Source organism: Sceloporus occidentalis, unplaced genomic scaffold (genome assembly GCF_023333645.1).
Source record: "Sceloporus occidentalis isolate IW3139 unplaced genomic scaffold, rSceOcc1.0.p SCAF_4, whole genome shotgun sequence".
Lineage (NCBI taxonomy): Eukaryota > Metazoa > Chordata > Lepidosauria > Squamata > Phrynosomatidae > Sceloporus > Sceloporus occidentalis.
Genome location: NW_028316984.1, coordinates 85,423,930 through 85,444,090, shown reverse-complemented (window position 1 = coordinate 85,444,090; position 20,161 = coordinate 85,423,930). Strand labels below are relative to the sequence as shown.

Here is a 20,161-nt window from a genome sequence, read left to right as displayed (position 1 = left end):
TCATTGTCTTTTGGGAGATGAATCTACAGCATTATAGGCTGGAGGAGGTGAAGGGTACTCTTCACTGGGAGCCACTACATTTTCACTGACAGTGTAGGGCACAAAAACCACTGGCTGCTGTAACACAAAAGACTGCTTCACTACAAAAAATACTGTCCTTGCTGTCAGCATTGTCATTGTCATCATCCCCATCATCTTCAAGGTGGTCCTGTGTGCCACATCACCATTCTAGTCTTATTCACTGCTCTTATTCAACCTACAGCCCCAGATTCTTTCCTGCTGTTTTCTGCTTTGTGGCTGAATGATCAGAGATTGGGAATGTGACAGACAGATTTCCTAGTATCAAAGCTGTTATTTTAAAGTCATTTTAAAAGTACATTTGGTAGAGAAGAAAACAGATTTTCCCCTCAGCTAACTAAGTTCTTTCTTGAAATGCCATTACTCTCTGGATCACTTTACAGAACTGAATTGACTGGAGGCACACATTTTGTCCATTCTCAGCAGTCTATATATGTTTGGGCAGATCATCTATTCCCTATCTTTGCATCGCAAAATCAAATTTCCCAGGACTCTTGTACCAGGGTTTAATTTTAACCCTGGCAGCCTGAGAGGGAAAGAACTCTTCTTCCTTGCAGCCTGTTATTTCTGGAGTGGGAGGAGATACAAAGCAATCCTCACTGCTCCTCAGCAAGATCTTCTCAGCCTCCAAGCCTGGTATCAAAGCCTTACCTGAGCACTGTGGCAGCAGGAGGTTGCCTGGCACCCAAAATGTGCTGTTGAAACGGTGATGCAAAACTCCAGGAGGCTGAACAAGAGGAGCAGAACAGAGATCCCAGTACCTACAGACTACAATTCAAAATGGTCCCATGTTAGAAAAACAATGCTATGTACCTCTCACTCCTGCCTGGTTGAGTTATACCATGAAGAAATGATCTAGGAATAACCTTGTAAGTATGACTGACTTTAAAATACAATGGTTTTGTTTTTTTAAAAAAATCCATCAGGGAAAGAGTTGGGACAAGTTGCAAAGATAGCTTTAAATCATTTGATCATGATGTTTGCCTGACATATATATATATACTTCCTCCTCTAAAATAGGAAAGTCCAAAAATTTAGGTGGTAAGTAGTGGTATGTTTGCTTTTTTGTTTGTTTGTTTGTTTGTTTGTTTGTTGTCTGTTTTTGGAAAAATCACCAAGCAAGGCTCCACGAGGCAATGGAACTTTATGGCTGAGCTCCTGCATCAGGACTAGGATTGCAAATCTCTGTATGTAGCGTTATGAATTGATGCACTGACTGTGCTACACAAACCTCCTGCTCAATTGTGAAATTACACAACCATAAATCAATATGCAAGAAGTTGCACAATAGAATGAACAACTAAATATTAAATTGGATATGCAACCAAAGGAGTATTACAATCTCAGCAGTGGCAGATGGACATGTACAGTGACATTACACAACCAAATGTACAAAGAAACACTCAAGTCAAATATTAAATGGAATTCACAAAAGAATGTAGAATGGAATGTAGAAGCAAATGGGCATCTAAATATGTAACCAGATGTGCAACTAAAGGAGTATGACTGCCAATCACAGCAGGAACAGATGGAACACACTGATGGGAAGTACACAAATATATACACAATGGCACTGTGTGTGAGATTGTGCTTGGAAGTAAATGGGAACAGGCTGCATAAGATAGCAATGTCCAACCACTAATGTAGGGCAACTTATACATGCATAAACACCTGTAGGATTCTGATCTCTGTCTAAATATAAGTCCAAATTCTCTTTTGACTCTCATTTATAATTTTATGTTGCATGTAAAGGGGGTGCTCATGTGGGACAAAACAAAGAAGAATGGTATAGTATATATTGGTTTTACATTTGTATCACAGTAAAGCAGGGGACAGAATTGTATTGCCAGTGGTTAGAGATGGTGCTTGAGATGATGCCTTTCATTTAAAAAAACAAAAAAACAAATTCCAACTGTTTTTGTGCTGTTTTGGAGGACTACAGCCCCAGCCCACTCAATTTTTGAAGGACTCTGGAGCTCCGAAATAAAGCAAAAACTGGTAGGATTTTTTTAAGGGAGGGGGAGGACAGAAAGGGGGAAGGAAGGGATAATGACACCACATGACTTCCAATTGCACTACTGCCATGGTAATGGCTTTCTACACCTGTGGCAGTGCACAACTGGCATTTCATTCATGGGTTTCCCCCATGAATGAAAAGGCACAAGTCAGGGATGGGGCAGCTATGGGAAGGAAGTGGTGTTCTGTGATAAGTGTCGCCAATGCCACTTCCTTCCCGTGGGAATCATGGCTTAAAAGTTGTGTGTGATAAAGCCCTAAAACAATTTAAAATACCATATAAGTGAGTAGTAACAAAAAGAAGACATTAGCATAAGGAGGTCTTCCTGAAACAGCCAGGCTGGGCATTCAGTCCATGTAGGACCAGAAGCTAGCAGAATTTTTATAGCCTTTATTGAATTCTTTTCCTTTTTCAACTGATCATCTTATTTCACCTAAGCATAAGCATGAGACAAAGAGAGAAGCTGAGTCTTTTTTCTTCAGTGACATTAGCAGAGAAAATGTTTGCATATGGAATATGCTCACTTACTCTTTCCCAGTAACAGTCATAGTCGTATGAACAAGAATAAAAACAATTTAAAATCACGTCTACTAGCAGTAAAATGATGCCAGTTAATGCCATTATAGCACTTGTGATGTTCATTCCCACACTGGCATTCACCTGAAAGAAACAGGCAATGGATTAAGTTAGTTCCACTTTGCTACTTCAGGAAAGGAAAGTAATTATTAAGGATTAGCTGTCTCTTGAGTTAGCATCATAGAGCTGGAAGAGACCACACAAGGACCATCCAGTCCACCCCCCTGCTGTGTTCAGCAGGATACTTACTTCAGTCAGCCAAGACCAGTCTGACAGTTGTTTTCAGTGGGTTGGACAATGACTAAAGCGCCACTGGTGAAAAAACCAATTCTTGTCTGACCAGGCATGCCATAGGGAATTTCTTTATTCCTATGGAGTGGCAATATGTGCAGCGAAGAAAATTTTCTTCTCTGGATGTATTGCGTCTGCGAACTCTCATCCAGCAGAGCTGTTCAGGGTGATAAGGGACTTGATGCAGGGACCCCCCCCCCCAACTTATTATTATATCCAAAATAGCTCGCTCTAACGTGTTAAAACGATCATTAAACAGATAAAATCTCTCAAATATGAGCCAGTTTGGATGACAGTATTATTCCAGAAATGATAGGTGAGGTGTCAAGCAATTCCATGAATAAGATTATACTGGATCAGTTTGAGTCTGTGAGTACCGAGGACATGGACAAGCTTCTTAGTAGTGTGAAGAAGACAATTTGCCCTCTTGATCCTTGCCCTTCATGGCTGGTGGTCCAAGGAGGAAATGCACCTAAGATTAATTTGGGACATAGTATTAATGCATCTCTTAGGGAAGGCCAGTTTCCATCTTGTTTAAAGGAAGTGGTAGTATGCTTCTGAAAAAGCCTTCCCTAGTTCCCTTAGACATGAATAATTATAGATCAGTCTCACATCTTCCATTTTTAAGCAAAGTGATTTGAGACTGCTATGGTCACCTTCCTTCGCCTACATATCGACAGGGGAAGTGTGACCCTATTGGTACTTCTGGACCTCTAAGTGGCTTTCAATATCGTACTATGGCATCTTTCTGAAACGCCTGGGAGAATTGGGAATTGGGGGTATTGTATTACAGTGGCTCCAGTTCTGTCTCTCAGGCAGACTGCAGAAGGTGATGCTTGGGGACAGTTGCTCTTCTAAAAGAGAGCTTAAATTTGGCATCGCTCAAGGCGCCATACTGTCCCCAATGCTATTCAACATATACTGTACATGAAACCACCGAGAGAGATTATCCAGAGGCATGGGGCAGAGTGCTATCACTACGCTGATGACACCCAGATATATCTCTCCATACCTCAGATTACAGCTTTAACTAAGGATGGCATCTCCCCTCTGAATGAATGTCTTAAGGCGGTAATGGACTGGATGAGGAAAAACAGACTGAAACTGAATCTGGATAAGATGGAGGAACTCATTGTTGGGGCCCCTAACTGAGGTATGGAGGTTTGTCAACTGGTCCTGGATGGGGTGACACTTCCCCTAAAGGACTAATCTCTTCCAGCAGGCCTATCTAGATGGTTTTTAAATTATGAGTTGATTGTTTTAATATGTATGCTTTTCAACTGATGTTATGCTCTTTTAACTGATTGTGTATTTTGAATCAATGTTTATGTTTTAACTGTGTTATGTGACTATTTGTTGCTATAATTTAATATGTTGTTGCAATATGCAATCTGGTTCTTTTCTATGCCACCAACATCACGGCACAGGTTGACCAAACATTCTCCTTTTCCAGGGCATGTCTTACATTTCAACCTACTGTCCAGGAGGGATTTCAAAATGTCCTCCAATTTTCTTGAATGTCTGCATTTTGCTGTGCCTTGTCCTCCTTTCAGTTAGTGCATCTGGTCACCCTGTTATGGCAGAGGCTTCCTGTCACATGGGAAGGGTACACAGTATTGCCCCTTGCATTTAGTGCAAAATTTAAAGGAGCTATACAAGGCAAATAATCCTACCAATATTAAAAAAAAAATAGGTTGTAAGTATGAGCTACAAGGCAATAGCTCCCACATTGGGCAAGAACCATCAAAAGAGGCCCAGTAGTATCTGTTGCTTGCCTGAGCCTGCTAAAGAAGGTGGCTAGATCAGGGGCTGAGCAACAGACACACTGCAGTCTCAGCATTTGCCATTCTTTAAGGAAGGCCCTGATTTGTGACAGATCTTAGCATTTCCAAGGGAATGACTGTTGGTTAGGAATGAACTGGAATGAGAATTCATGGGACTGTGCCCCTATTTCAGAATCATGAATGATGGTAAAAGTTTCTGAACAAGGTAGGTTAAAATGTGAATCTTATTTGTTGGCATCTCTAGTATTGTAGAAAAGATTAAATTATGATCTTCTTCCTTGTTTCTTTGTCTTTTTTTCTCACCAGTCCTGGAGTAAGATGTTTCTCAGCTGACACCGACAGGGATCCAGAAATAATGAACTGTCCAAAAGAAGAAGATAATAAGATGCATTAGGTGTGGTCCACTTAACTTTTAAAGAAAAAAAATTGGGCTCTATTGGACTTCTCTCTTGAAAGCCAATTAGTGTCATCCTTTAAGGAGAAAAAGCAATGTTTCAGTTTCTTTCACCCTCATCATATATACATGGACTCAGTACTCCAAGGCTCTGTTAGAGAGCCAAAACAGCTCATTCATGCACAAGATGGAAGTTTTTAAAAAATGAGTGAACTTCAGAGTTTACAGAGGTCCAAAAAATCTTCAGGAGGAAAATATTAGGGAAGAAAAAAATAAAATAATAATAATAAAAAACCCCAGCCCATTGAGGACTAAGCATGCCTAGAGGACACAGAAGGGAACAAATGGGATTGGTGAATTTGCCTTCTGAGTGTCTTGGTTTGCTGTCTCTCTTTTTCTCAGAATGGTGCTTGGCTACTAATGTACCTCAGTTAACAAAGTAGATGTGCTTCTGGGCAAAACTGTTTCAAAACAAAAAAATGGCAAAAGAAGCAGAAATTATGTGAAAGCATAGGAACAGGTTCCAGCACAGTCAAAAAAGAACAGCACTTCAAAACCATACACTCTAAATCACCCCGCTTTCCTTAACAATATAATATACTACTTACAAACAGTGCACCCCAGAATACATATCCGCCAATAGTTGCAATAGAAAGGTAGAATCGACCCCAAATAGCAGCTGAGATAGCACCCAAGCCAATGTGTATCAATCCAATAAAGATCTGGATGGCCTGGAGGAAGAAAATGTACAAAACTGATAAAATGATTCCTTAAGTCCTGGAAAGACTCCTTAGCAAAGTCTGAAAATGATTGTTAAAACTGCAGGGAGGCCTAAAATGTAGATCTTATCTGGTCTCTTCCATAAATATGAAACTGAAACATGAAATTTATCCATAACTAAAGAAACACACCATTTTAAAGACATTTTACTATAAACACAGATAAAATAGACATGTGGAAAAGGAATTTCACCCACCTTTTTGTAATAATGCCACCCCCTGCCATTATCTAGGGACTGTCAACTAAACCACGTTCAATTAACAAAGAGTTAATTTAACCACTTATGAAGAAGATCTACATAGGATCAAGGAAACCTTTACCAGTCAAGCTCTATGTAAGGCTGCTGCCACACTGCAGAATTAATCCTGTCTGACACTGTTTTAATTGTCATGGCTCCATTTTATGGAATCCTGGGATTCGTAGTTTGTTGTGGCACCAGAGCTCTTTGATAAAGAAGGCAAAATATCTTGCAAAACTACAACTCCCAGATTCCATTGGATGGAGCCATGAAACAAATTGCACTAATTCTGCAGTGTAGATGTAGCCTAAAGGGCTGTGCAGACCGCCCTTTTTGGCACCAGATCGAGGCCACAGCAACTGCACGCTGCAGCGGTGATCTTGCCTTTCTATGGTGCTAAACAGCCACAAAATATAGCTCCTTTCTGTTCTGTGGAAAGGGCACCATAGCCACCAGCGCCATGGCTTTTCAGCATTCTTTTAGTGCTGCACCACAGGGGATCAAACATCACAGGCGGCGTCATGGCATCACACCAGCCTGGGGGTGGAGTTAGGCACGTTGTGTTGACACCAGGCCCCCACTCTGTCTCCAGGCCAGCTTGTCCCCAAGCCAGTCTGTACAGCCTCTTAGTTAGAGAAACTTCAAAATATCGGAAAACTTGGGAAGCAGAGGTACAAAACAGATAGAGATCTCTCTGCTTTTGTTCTCTGCTGTTCCTGTTCAGTATCCAATTGTTGTCATGAGCTTGAGAAAGGATAGGTAAAATTTGGGACCCCAGAGAGCCAGACTTTCAGTTTTCCTGGTCATGAAAACATGAGATCGGAATATCTACCTCTATGCAAGAAGCAAGCGTCTGTTTTGTCAGAAATAATTTGTTTTTCTAATTCTTCAGCCTCTTAAGTTAATTACCTGGAGAGGCATTTCACAATGTATGATGCCTTACTAACCTAATGTAATTCCTCTTATTTAAAATAATGTCCTTCCATAACATCTCTGTTGAACATCATTGGAGCTTTAGCTGCCTGGGCATAAGGGAATCATGAAGTCTTCCAGAAGCTGTTGGACTTCCAGCAGCTCTAGATAATATACTCAATGGAGAAGAATGCTGAAACACACAATTCTTACCCCTGATAATTGAATTCCATGTGCGCACACACACTGTTTCTCCTCCATCAGTCCAGAAAAAAATGACTCTCCTTCTCACCTTGTGGCAACATGTTTTACAACCTCTCCATTTCAAAGTAGACTTTCTCACCTCTCACAATTAGGTCATCCCCATTCAGTAATTGTCTCTCTTGGTTTCTGTCAATCCTATGTAATGCTGATTTTAATAAATATAATCTAACCATAATAACTTTTTCGCGGATAAAATCTCTCGGATAAGGGCTGATCTGGACGCCAGCATTATAGCAAGGTTGGGAAGAGAGATATCCAGTGACTCTGTGGATCTTGGATCATTTTGAGTTTGTAGATTGGATAATTTTGTTTGTTTGTTTTTTAATTTTATTTAGAATAAGATTTAACAAATAAAGAATAAAGAAAGAAGTAAAAAACATATAATGATATTAGACATTAACTATACAAACAAACTCTGACATATATTTACATAAGATCATCGATATAATTTTCTTTCTATTTCATCTTCCTTTACATTTGGGTGTTACCGCATGTTGTAAATTACTTGTTTACTCCTATTATATGACCTGTCATACTAAGTTCTCATGGTGGTCTTTAAATTCTTCCATTTAGTATCGATCTTTACAGTGATTTAAGTACATATTGTATCCTTTTCTTCAAAAGTTTTTAATACACACCACTCTTTTTCCAAACTTTCTTTTGATTTTCCTTTTACTAAAGCAGATAGAATGTCCGTATTTCTCGCTTCATATATTCTAATCAGCCATTCTTCCTTAGATGGATTGTTCGGTGTTTTCCAGTATTGAGCATATAATATTCTAGCACATGTAACCATGTAAAGTACAATTCTATTATATTTTGCGTTTTTTACATTGTGGGTCATGTTCAATAAAAATACATGTGGTTCGAAAGGAATGTTTATTTCAAGAAGGCGTTCAATTGTTTCGTGGATCATTTGCCAAAATTCTCTAGCTTTAGCACATACCCACCACATATGGTAAAAATTTCCCTCTGGTTTCTCACATTTCCAACACTTGATGTTGCCAGTTTTATAGATTTGATGTATCTTTTGAGGGGTTAGATACCACCTGTATAACATTTTAAGGTAGTTTTCTTTGTAATTTTGGCAAAGCGTAAATTTATTGGTTCCTTTCCACGATTTTTCGCATTCTTCTAATGTGATTGTTTTTTGTTTTTGTTTTTTGTATCCTGTGCCCATCTTATCATACTATACTTAATGATTTCGTTTTCCAGATCTCTCTCTTTTAGTAGCTTATAATACTTGGCTATATGTTTCCCTTGTTTATCCATCACAATTTTATCTATTTCGTTGGTGTCTGTGGTCAGACCAGGTATTTCTTTATCTATCTTAAAGCGACTCTTTAGTTGGTTATATAAGAACCAGTCTTGCATTTTTCCTTTCTCTTTTAGTTCTTCGTACATTTTCTTAGTGTATTTCCCTTCTGGTGTTTTGTTTATTAGTTCTCCATATCTTAACCATTGCGTATTTTTGTTTTTTGTTCTTCCATAGTATGCTTCTTGTAAAGACACCCATGGGGAAATCGACTTATAAAATTGTGGTTTCACTTTGTACCACACCTTTAGTAATGATCTTCTTACAACGTGATGATTGAAAATATTATTGTCTTTAGGCTTTAAGTACCACATATATGCGTGAATTCCCAAACTTAAATTAGTGCTTTCCAAGTTTAGCAGATTCTCATCCTTCAACGTAATCCATTCTTCTATCCAGTTAAGACAGGTAGCATAATAGTAAAGCTTAAAGTTTGGTAAATTACATCCCCCTTTTAATTTCTCTTCTGTTAAAAGTTTCCATTTTATCCTCGCCTTTTTGCCCTCACATATGAATTTGGTTAGGTCTCTCTGCCATGAGATGAAATATTTGTCATTGGTAATAATCGGAATATTACAAAACAAATATAGCATTCGAGGTAAGATGTTCATTTTAATTATGGCAATCCTTCCTAAAAGAGACATGTTGTATTTACTCCATTTTGCTAGATCTTTTTTAATTTCTGATCACATTTTTGTATAGTTATTCTGAAAGAGTTCGATGTTTCTTTTAGTAAAATAAATTCCCAAGTATTTAACTTTATTTTTTATACAAAATCCTGACATTTCTTTAAGTTTTTGGTCTTCCTCCTTTGAAAGATTTTTAGTGAGGATTGTTGTTTTCTCTGAGTTGATTTTAAATCCAGCTAAAATGCCAAATTCTTGGATGGTTTGTATCAAATAGTTAATGCTTTTGTGTGGGTCCTCTCAGAAAACCACTATATCATCTGCGAAAATTTTTAGTTTACATTCTGTGTTTCTGGTTTTAAACCTTCTAATTTTTTCATCTTCTCTTATTTTGTTAACCAAAACTTTGAGTATAAATATAAATAATAAAGGGGAGAGGGGACATCCTTGTCTCGTACCCCTTCCAATGTAGATTGGATCATTTTGAGTTTGTAAATACTGATGAAGTGGACAAGATTCTTCGATGTGTCAGGAGGACGATGTGCCCTCTTGATCCTTGCCCATCATGGTTGACCACCCAGGGAGGGGATGCAACAAAAACATTACTACAATCTATAATGAATGCATCCCTCAGGGCAGGAAGATTTCCATCACAAGTAAAGCAAGCAGTTGTTAGACCGCTTTTGAAAAAACCCTCCCTGGATCCCCTGGTGAGAAACAATTATAGACCCATCTCTCTTTTACCATTTTTGGGCAAGGTGATCGGGAGGTCAGTCGCCTTACAGCTCCAAGCTGTCTTGGATGAAGCTGATTATCTAGACCCATTTCAAACTGCTTTCAGGGTGGAATATGTAGTTGAGACCACCATGGTTGCCTTAGTCGATGATCTCCGTCTGGGCATAAACAGGGGAAATGTGACCCTGTTGGTGCTCTTGGACATCTCAGCGGCATTCGATACCATAGCCCATGGTATCCTTCTGGAACGCCTGAGGGAGTTAGGTATTGGGGGCACTGTGTTCCAGTGGTTCCATTACTATCTCTCGGGCAGATTCCAGATGGTGATGCTGGGGGAGAACTGCTCTTTCAAGAGAGAGCTGACATCTGGCATCCCTCAGGGCTCCATTCTGTCCCCCATGCTTTTCAACATTTACATGAAGCCGCTGGGAGAGATCATCCGGAGACATGAGGCACGGTGTCATCAGTACACTGATGACACCCAAATTTATTTCTCTGTGTCCCCAACTATTGCAGTGGCTAGGGATGTCATCTCTCCTCTGGATGCCTGTCTTGGATCAGTAATGGGCTGGATGAGGGAAAACAAATTCAGACTGAATCCAGAGAAAATGGAGGTACTCGTGATAGGTACCCCAAGTCCAGGGATGGAGTTTTGTCACCCAGTCCTGGATGGGGTCACACTTCCCCTAAAGGACGAGGTTCGCAGTTTGGGAGTACTCCTGGATCCGTCCTTACAATTGACATCCTAAATAGATACAACGGCCAAGAGTGCTTGGTGTCAGCTTCGGTTGATACGCCAACTGCGTCCCTACCTGGACTGAAATGACCTTGAAGCAATAGTACTTGCACTGGTAATCTCTCAGTTAGATTTCTGCAATGCGCTCTACTTGAGGCTACCCTTGTACCAAATTCAGAAGCTTCAATTGGTTCAAAATGCACTAGCCAGATTGGTTACCGGAACTTCTAGGTTTGACCATATAACACCAATACTGAAATCTCTTCACTGGCTGCCAATTAGCTTCCGGGTGCAATACAAGGTGTTGGCTATTACCTTTAAAGCCCTACATGGCTTGGGCCCGAGTTACTTGAGGGAGCGCTTCTCCCTACATAATCCGCCCTGCACTCTCAGAACATCTGGGAAGTTCTTGCTAGAATATGATAATACCAGGTTAATGACAACTTCACATAAGGCATTCACTGTCGTGGCCCTAAGATTATGGAATGACCTACCGGAAGAGATCCGTCTCATTACTACCTTAGAGGCCTTTAAGAAGGCACTCAAAATAGATCTCTTCCGGTGGGCTTATCCACTGAATTCCATATAAAAAGGTTATGACGACTGCTCTTCCTTGACTGATTGTTGGCTAATGGATGAATTGTAATTTTTAGAGAACTAATAGGAATTCTTGGTAAATTCAGCGTTGGTATTTTAGTGTCTTTTTTTAAAAAAAAAATTAAAATAAATTTTATGAATTAAAATATACTTAGACAAACACTACATAAAGTTTGACATCACATATTTACAACAATACATACAACCATATACATAAATACAATTACATTGATATCCCTGCCACCCTTATACATGTACACCTACCCTACAGACACATTCAACCACCTACATCACAATTACTAAAAAAATATATAGTTCCCATCCTGTTAAGCTGTATATTTCTGTTTCTGGGGTGGGTTACAAACGGCCCTCAAGGGGCTGTTTTCCTGCCGCCGCCATTCGCTGCGTAGGGAAGCCCCAGTGGCCAGACCATGAGGCTTCCCCGCGCAGAGAAAAAGGAGCGCCGAAATGGCGCGCCTTTTCAGAACACGGAAGTGGCGCCGCGAGGGGCGGAGCGCGCCCTCACGGCATCACTTCTGCCGTGACACGTCTGGACGCACAGCGTCCAAGACATCAAAATGGCGGTGCCCATGTGGATGGGCGCCGCCATAAAGTCCGCGCTCCGCACGTACTGGGAGGAAGGGCCGTCAGGAAGGTAAGAACCTTCCTAACCCTAATACGGCCCTTCCTAACCCTAGTACACGCGGAGCGCATACTTTATGGCGGTTTATAACCCACCTTAATTTACTTTCTAGAAATTAAACAGAACAAAAATACCTTACAATTTACCGATGGTTCCACAGATCATCCCTTTTCCTTATATAGTTAATATTTCCACTCAATTCTGTGTTGCCTTTCCATTAGTGAAACACAATATGGATTAATCCGTTATCACACACTCTGTGATTATTTACTATTATTATTTCCCATATAGATTATCTCTATTTCTTCTTTAAGACCGATATCATTACTGACAGATTACTTTCTCTAACCCAAATCTTGTACTAAGTGTCTTTTAAGGTTGTAATCCCACCTCAATCCGTGGGAGAGGCAGGAGGTATAAATAAACTATATTATTATTATTATTATTATTATTAATATTAATATTATTATTAGCCCTTTTTTTTAACCTGGAGGTGAACCCACACCACTCAGCTGTGTTGCCCATGCACCATCATCATACCCTGCCCCCCCTCCCCCGTTAAGGGCTCAAGGTGGCTTACGCCAGTTTTTAGAAACCACATAGTTAAAAATTCACAAAACATAAAAGTTAAAAAGTGATTTAACTATCAAAAATTAAAACCAGTTGAACACATTAATATTATTATGATATTTATTTATACTAAATTAATCAATAAATAAGAAGAGGGCTGCACTCTTAGTTACTTTTGCAGATATACTTTTAGTGTTTGTTTTATGGGGGACATGTTCTCAAATTCCTCCTGGTACAGAGAGTGTCTTGGACACCACATGTAATGTTTTTGGCTTATCAGAAAGTCCTCTAAAAATCTCAGGGCTCCCATCATTGTGTCCACTAGTCTTTCCATCAGCCAGTGGATTTGAACTGTGAGCCTTCACATATGAACTTGGACAATGAGCTGATGGTGGCCTTTCTTGCACTGACTTAACTCTGGCAGGGAAACCGCTATGGACCATGTATGTCTCCATGAGCAGACATTAAACATACTCACCCCCAGAGTCTTGGTCTCCACTTTGAGAAATTTCTCCAGTGGTCCCACTTGTGGGTTGCTGGGATTTCCAACCGGCTGGCCTCCATACTGCACATATTGTACTGTTCCTGGTGGCTGGATAATTGTAGCATCAGGAAGCCTCTGGCCTGCTTGGTTGGCACCATTTGGGGCAAGAAAGACTACTGTTCCATTAGCCATTCTCACAGGATGCCTGGGGTCAGTCACTGCTAAGTTATCTGGAAACTCATCAAAGAAAGACACAAATGAATAGCACAGCCTTGGATTTCAACAAATATAAATCATGCCATTACAAAAAAGAATTGGCATCAGCAAGGGGCAGCTATATATATGATCACAATCTCAGGGATATGCATCATGTCTGAGGATCTCTTGGGCTACTACTGTGGTTCTGCAAACAGTTTTCATCCTGTTTCAGAATCCTACACAGTCCTTTAGAAACATAGTCCTCAATTAGAAACTGAGAACAATATTGAGAACAAGGACTCCACAGTTAGGGAACAAAGTGAGCAGCTATACTGAATCACTCTGGAGCAGGCTAGATTTCCAGAAGAATGGCAACGAGTGTTAAAGAGCTCTCACGTGCACCTTATAAACATGTTTTATATACTCAACACAGGAATAATCAGTGATCACCTACTAGTTAATCAAACAAGCCTCTAACAATAATACTTTTAATGCAGTTTCTCCTCAGCTGTGGCTGAGCTATGGCTGATGCTCAGCTATGGATGATCAGTTCACATTCTAGAGCATACTCTTCAACATTTCACAGATTAAAATTGGGACATGTGTGCAGCAAAGCAACACCAGAGTATGGTCAAAGGGACAAAACGTATTAAAGACTGGTTCCTTTTGTTTTAGCCTAATAGATTCGGCCCCTCCTCTCCTCTTTACCCTACTGAGTTAATTGAGTGCAAACTGCTAGTGCACTTTGAACTCGGTTTGTAGCAATTGAAGCAAGCCAAAGAGGAAGGAGGGAAATGGGAAGAGGAGAGAGAAACTGGGCATTTTAAAAGCAGCCGAAAAAGTAGGATGATAGAGAATTAATCAGAACTGTCCCTGCTAAATCAGGATCATTGGAGGGTATGGTAGAGATCAAACATTCTGCTTTAGAATGCTTGGCAAACTGCTCCATTGAAAAGTGGAGAGCAGAGAGGACTCTTCCTTGGTTTGTGTATGTGTCACCACTTTCCAGAACCAGGAAATGTGTCACCACTTCCCAGAACAATTGTTTACAGTTCAGAGATAAATCAAGTCAGTGATCTGGTCTTGAATGGGAATATTTGGCCATAATCCAGCCCAGGAACCCAGTCTGTGGGGTGACAGTTCCTTGTGAGAGCTGGGCAAATGGAAGTTGTGACAAATGGTAGCTTTGGGCAGCTGAAGGGACATGAGCTTTCTTCCTCTTTTCTGCCCCCCATTCTTAACATCTCTATACAGTTAATAAGCCTATTATGATGATAGCTTTGACTCAGCAAGTACAATCACTATATGTATTCTATGGGAGTAGTCCTTGGCCCTGAGTTCACAGATTAGAATGATGCCTGTAATATAACTACTATGTGCTTTGCAAGAGCTTCCTCATCTTACTTAGGCCAACTTCTTTTAAATGCTGTCTTCACTCTTCTATTCTCTTCTCCTTCCTTCAGTAGCTATTTTCTTGATGTTAATACCACACAAACCTTTCAGTGATGCAGACATGATGATATTAGTATGGTAATGCTGACAGAGTGAAAAGGGTAGGAGGATTTTCCCCCATGTCTTTCCATTTTAAAGTTTTATTCATTTTATTTTCTATTGGCTTAAATTGCAAACATTCATACAAATCCTATTGTTTTCAATAGACAAGCCAGACAGTCTTCTGCTGCTCTATCCTTCCACATTTTCAACTGAAATGTCTGAAAATTTGCAAACTTTTTTTTAAAAAATATCCCCATAATATTAAGTTGTTTGTTGCTGTTGTTGTTGTTTTAAAAAAGAAAGGAACTTTTACACATCTGTTTCAGAATTAGGGTTGCCAGACTGAAAACTAGAATGAGAGCTCCTGTACTTTTAATAGCTGCATAGAAGATGGAATTTCAGCTGGTGTTGCTGGCCATGCAACCAGGTAACAAGCAACACCTGACAGGAGCCCTCCTCTCCAGTTTTCCCTCTGGCTTCAGAGATCGATTTTATTCATGCTCCTTATTTTCATGGAAGTTACAAGTTTTCTATTTGTACAATTAGAAGGCAAACAACTCTTTTCCTTCTTCTATAGCGTTCATCGAACTGGCATTAACTTTTCAGGCACTCCATAGGCAAAGAGATAATTTTTAGAAGTTCACATTGATAGTCCCAGCTAGAGCAGAACAACTGATTTAGTTATGTGTGAGTCACTATTCAACAGCTGGTTGAAATAGTCCTATATAAATAGTTATATTTATGTCCTGCTTTCTCCTGATACGGGACCCAGGGCAGTTTACAATATAAGTTAAAACAGACTGCAGTTAAAACAAGACGTAATACAAAGTTGAAAACGATTTGTTATATTTTAAAACCATTAATTTACAACAATTTTAAAAAAAAGGTTACAACATAGTAACAGTGATAAAAACATAGCACATTTGTTTTGATTTGAAAGACCTCCTGCAATGGACTATGAAAGATCTGGATAAACAAAAAGGTTTTTGCCTAGCCTCATGTAGAAGGGAATTCTATACCCTTGGAGCAGCCACTGAGAAGGCCCTCCTCCATGTCCTCTCCAGACTTACCTGTGATTGTGGTGGGAATAAGAGAATGCCCTCCCTTAAAGGTGTTAAAACTTAGGCAGACTCATATTGGGTCTGGACCAAAGCCATTTGGGGCTCCATATGTTGTAACCAGCAAGTTGAATTGTGCTACAAATGAACCAGAAGCCAGAGTCTACTCTAGTTGGGACCAACTCATAGGATTACAGCCACAGAGTCACAGCTATCTAATTTAAATTGCATTCTCCAGTGTCAAATCTACCCTTTAGAGAGCTTCTGGTCCTCAGATATTAATGGAAAGGGCCTCTGCTTATGTTCAACTGTTCTTCTTGTTATTCATTCAAGTCATTTCTGCTATTTCTTCACAACATTCTGGGTCAAATTATACAGAGTTCCCAAATCAATTGAACCCCCTTCAGAAGAACTTACCTTATACTCTTAGATGTGTTTCCTGCTGTATTGATAATACCACAAAGAAGCAATGAGAAATGAGAACAATAAAAGGAGAGTGTTATTACCTTTGGACTTTGATTCTTGCCTCCCACATTATCCCTTAATGTTATCTCATTTTGCTTTGACCTTCTAGACTTCTGCTTCAGATATTCTCAACAAATTTAGTGTGAAAGGCTCAATATGTTCAGCTTATTGTTAATAACCAGCCCCCCTCCTATTGGGTTAGATCAGGGACAGGTGCAGGGTGTGTGGAGTGCACCAGGTGTCACCCTAAGGGTGCCTTTTAGAAGAAACAGGCTGTAGAGTTTACCTGTGTCCCTTTAAAATGCTGGAGATGGTCTGAGTGGGTGAGGTTCAGTAGGTGGAGAAAGGAGAAGCCTCAGGGTAAAATTTTAAATCATATATATATATATATATATATAATTTTGTTAATTATTTTAATTTTTTCATTAAAAACATCACGTCTTACCAATTTTTCACTTCAACCACACAAAACTATGTACATGTAAATACAGTTAGGCTGTACATATGATATAGTAATTCAAAGATATAATTTTAATTTTGCTTGTTTTTTATGTCACTATTGCCATTACATTCAGTGACAGACAAGAATTATGATTTATGAGTAACATTACTACAAAAAATTTACTAAGGATTCTGTATGATGTGGGATATGGGAGGAGGTCAGTGTGGGGTGTCACCATGAGTTACCACACTGGGTGACACCAATCCTAGTGAGTAAGATATAGAACCTTACCACACAGGGGCTCCACAGAATGTGACAAGAACGGAACGGAAGGGGCCTGGAACAAGTGGGGGACCAGTGGGGGACACATTTTACTGCACACAGAAGTTCCTCACTCATTCCGTTCCCTTCTTTTCCATTCCCAATCTGTCCCAGAAGGGGCGATTTTTGAGAACTGTTCTGAACAGTTCTCAAAAATCACCCCTTCTGGGACGGATTGGGAACAGAAGGAGTGAGGGACTTCTATGTGCAGTAAAATGTTTCCCCCACTCATTCCGTCCCCTTCCTAGCCCCTTTGGGACTGTTCTCGTCATGTCCCAGGAGCCCTGTGCAGTAAGGTCTATAGATTAGCAGAGGAGAAGGTAACTGCCGTGTTTATGTGAAACTGCCATTTAAGTTAAAAGATGTATTGCAAGAATGAAGCTGGAAAATGTCATGCATGATTTTCTTCATCATCCTTTTGTCTTCTTCGTTTGAGGGTCATTATTTCATATGAAGTTCAGGTGTTTCTACAAATTTCTGAAGTCCTCCAGATTTTATAGATATACTTGTCTGGTTCCAGTTACATGGGTCCTTTGTTATTATTAGAAATGTGGGTGAAGTAGGAGGATCAGTTACTGAAAGTGCTCACTTTAAAGCTGTTAAACCAACAAACCCCTCTGGAACTACTCTTGTGGATGTATTTTGATTTTGTCATTGCAATTCCTCAGCTCTGCGAGACTGGCAAAAACATGGGTGTTTTCCCCCAAAAAATCCTCCAAGATAAAGTTGGGTAAAGAACCAAATAGTAAATATAAAAGTAGGTGTATCTTTATCAAAGTTTCTAATTTAGTTTAAAAACTGAGGGCTGGCATCTTGTATTGCAAGATGTATTTCATAACTTAGAGTTATGGATTTGTAAATGGTCACTAATTATTAACTATTATTATTATTAGTAGTAGTAGTTATTGGGCTAGGACCGTGACGACCACACGGCCTGCTCCTAAAGCGGCCTGCCACTGCAGTTCCAAACTGCCACCACCAAGAGGTGGATTATATCCACTTTTTTTTTGATCCGGTCCAAAGGACCAGCTGGTGGGGCTGGATCAGCTTCTGGCTATTTGGGAGTGTGAGTGATCTGAAAGCCATGCCCCCACAGTGGCCGGAAGCCACTTTATTTGGCCTGTGTGTTTCAGGCCACAGACTGGAAACAGAATGACTTTCTCACCCAAGACCCATATTAGTAGGTGTCACAGACTGACCTTGCCTTGTCCCATAAGGGGAGGAAAATTGGCCAAAATAGTATCTCCTAGGATTACCAGAATGAAAACTGGAGAGGACTCCTGTATCTTTAATGGTTGTGTACAAGAGGGAATTGCTTGTTACCTGGTTGCCTGAGAAGAAGCATCTCCTGAAATTTCCTCATCTACACAAGCATTTCAGAGCCAGCATGGTAATGATTTGGGCATTGGACTATGACTCTGGAGAACAAGGGGCCCGAACAGACAGGTCAAAATAAAGCTGCTTTGGGTCACTTTGGAGGTATGCTGTTTAAATGACACACACATCTTAAGAGGCCAAAAGTTGCACCAAAGCTCCTTAGAACTGGATCGTGGCTTTGGCATGGCTTCCAGCTTCTTAGGACACATGCAGCATTTAAACAGCATACCTCCAAAGTGACTCAAAGCAGCTTTATTTTGACCTGTCTGTTCGGGCCCCTTGTTCTCCAGAGTCATAGTCCAATGCCCAAATCATTACCATGCTGGCTCTGAAATGCTTGTGTAGATGAGGAAATTTCAGGAGATGCTTCTTCTCAGGCAACCAGGTAACAAGCAATTCCCTCTTGTACACAACCATTAAAGATACAGGAGTCCTCTCCAGTTTTCATTCTGGTAATCCTAGGAGATACTATTTTGGCCAATTTTCCTCCCCTTATGGGACAAGGCAAGGTCAGTCTGTGACACCTACTAATATGGGTCTTGGGTGAGAAAGTCATTCTGTTTCCAGTCTGTGGCCTGAAACACACAGGCCAAATAAAGTGGCTTCCGGCCACTGTGGGGGCATGGCTTTCAGATCACTCACACTCCCAAATAGCCAGAAGCTGATCCAGCCCCACCAGCTGGTCCTTTGGACCGGATCAAAAAAAAAGTGGATATAATCCACCTCTTGGTGGTGGCAGTTTGGAACTGCAGTGGCAGGCCGCTTTAGGAGCAGGCCGTGTGGTCGTCACGGTCCTAGCCCAATAACTACTACTACTAATAATAATAATAGTTAATAATTAGTGACCATTTACAAATCCATAACTCTAAGTTATGAAATACATCTTGCAATACAAGATGCCAGCCCTCAGTTTTTAAACTAAATTAGAAACTTTGATAAAGATACACCTACTTTTATATTTACTATTTGGTTCTTTACCCAACTTTATCTTGGAGGATTTTTTGGGGGAAAACACCCATGTTTTTGCCAGTCTCGCAGAGCTGAGGAATTGCAATGACAAAATCAAAATACATCCACAAGAGTAGTTCCAGAGGGGTTTGTTGGTTTAACAGCTTTAAAGTGAGCACTTTCAGTAACTGATCCTCCTACTTCACCCACATTTCTAATAATAACAAAGGACCCATGTAACTGGAACCAGACAAGTATATCTATAAAATCTGGAGGACTTCAGAAATTTGTAGAAACACCTGAACTTCATATGAAATAATGACCCTCAAACGAAGAAGACAAAAGGATGATGAAGAAAATCATGCATGACATTTTCCAGCTTCATTCTTGCAATACATCTTTTAACTTAAATGGCAGTTTCACATAAACACGGCAGTTACCTTCTCCTCTGCTAATCTATAGACCTTACTGCACAGGGCTCCTGGGACATGACGAGAACAGTCCCAAAGGGGCTAGGAAGGGGACGGAATGAGTGGGGGAAACATTTTACTGCACATAGAAGTCCCTCACTCCTTCTGTTCCCAATCCGTCCCAGAAGGGGTGATTTTTGAGAACTGTTCAGAACAGTTCTCAAAAATCGCCCCTTCTGGGACAGATTGGGAATGGAAAAGAAGGGAACGGAATGAGTGAGGAACTTCTGTGTGCAGTAAAATGTGTCCCCCACTGGTCCCCCACTTGTTCCAGGCCCCTTCCGTTCCGTTCTTGTCACATTCTGTGGAGCCCCTGTGTGGTAAGGTTCTATATCTTACTCACTAGGA

At 40.3% G+C, this 20,161-nt stretch overlaps 1 protein-coding gene across 1 annotated transcript; it reads right to left on the bottom strand.

The window, feature by feature from the left end:
• LOC149314229 (membrane-spanning 4-domains subfamily A member 8-like) lies at nucleotides 1-13,232 on the bottom strand. The gene is made up of 6 exons (XM_089523082.1): nucleotides 13,035-13,232; nucleotides 5,749-5,871; nucleotides 5,050-5,106; nucleotides 2,624-2,755; nucleotides 730-846; nucleotides 1-117 (listed from the first exon to the last, which is right to left on the bottom strand). The coding sequence occupies exons 1-6, from the start codon at nucleotides 13,230-13,232 to the stop codon at nucleotides 1-3; spliced, it is 744 nt and encodes a 247-aa protein (XP_089379208.1).
• Nucleotides 13,233-20,161: the final 6,929 nt, after the last annotated feature.

Bases quoted from the DNA above. Each gene is read 5' to 3' on its own strand.
- LOC149314229 (XM_089523082.1), bottom strand. From the start codon at position 13,232: ATGGCTAATGGAACAGTAGTCTTTCTTGCCCCAAATGGTGCCAACCAA. The intron at 5,872-13,034 runs GTGAGTATGTTT...TTCTTCCTCCAG, and splicing joins TGGAGACCAAGACTCTGGGG to GCCATCCAGATCTTTATTGG. The intron at 118-729 runs GTAAGGCTTTGA...TTTGTGTTACAG, and splicing joins CCTGCTGCCACAGTGCTCAG to CAGCCAGTGGTTTTTGTGCC.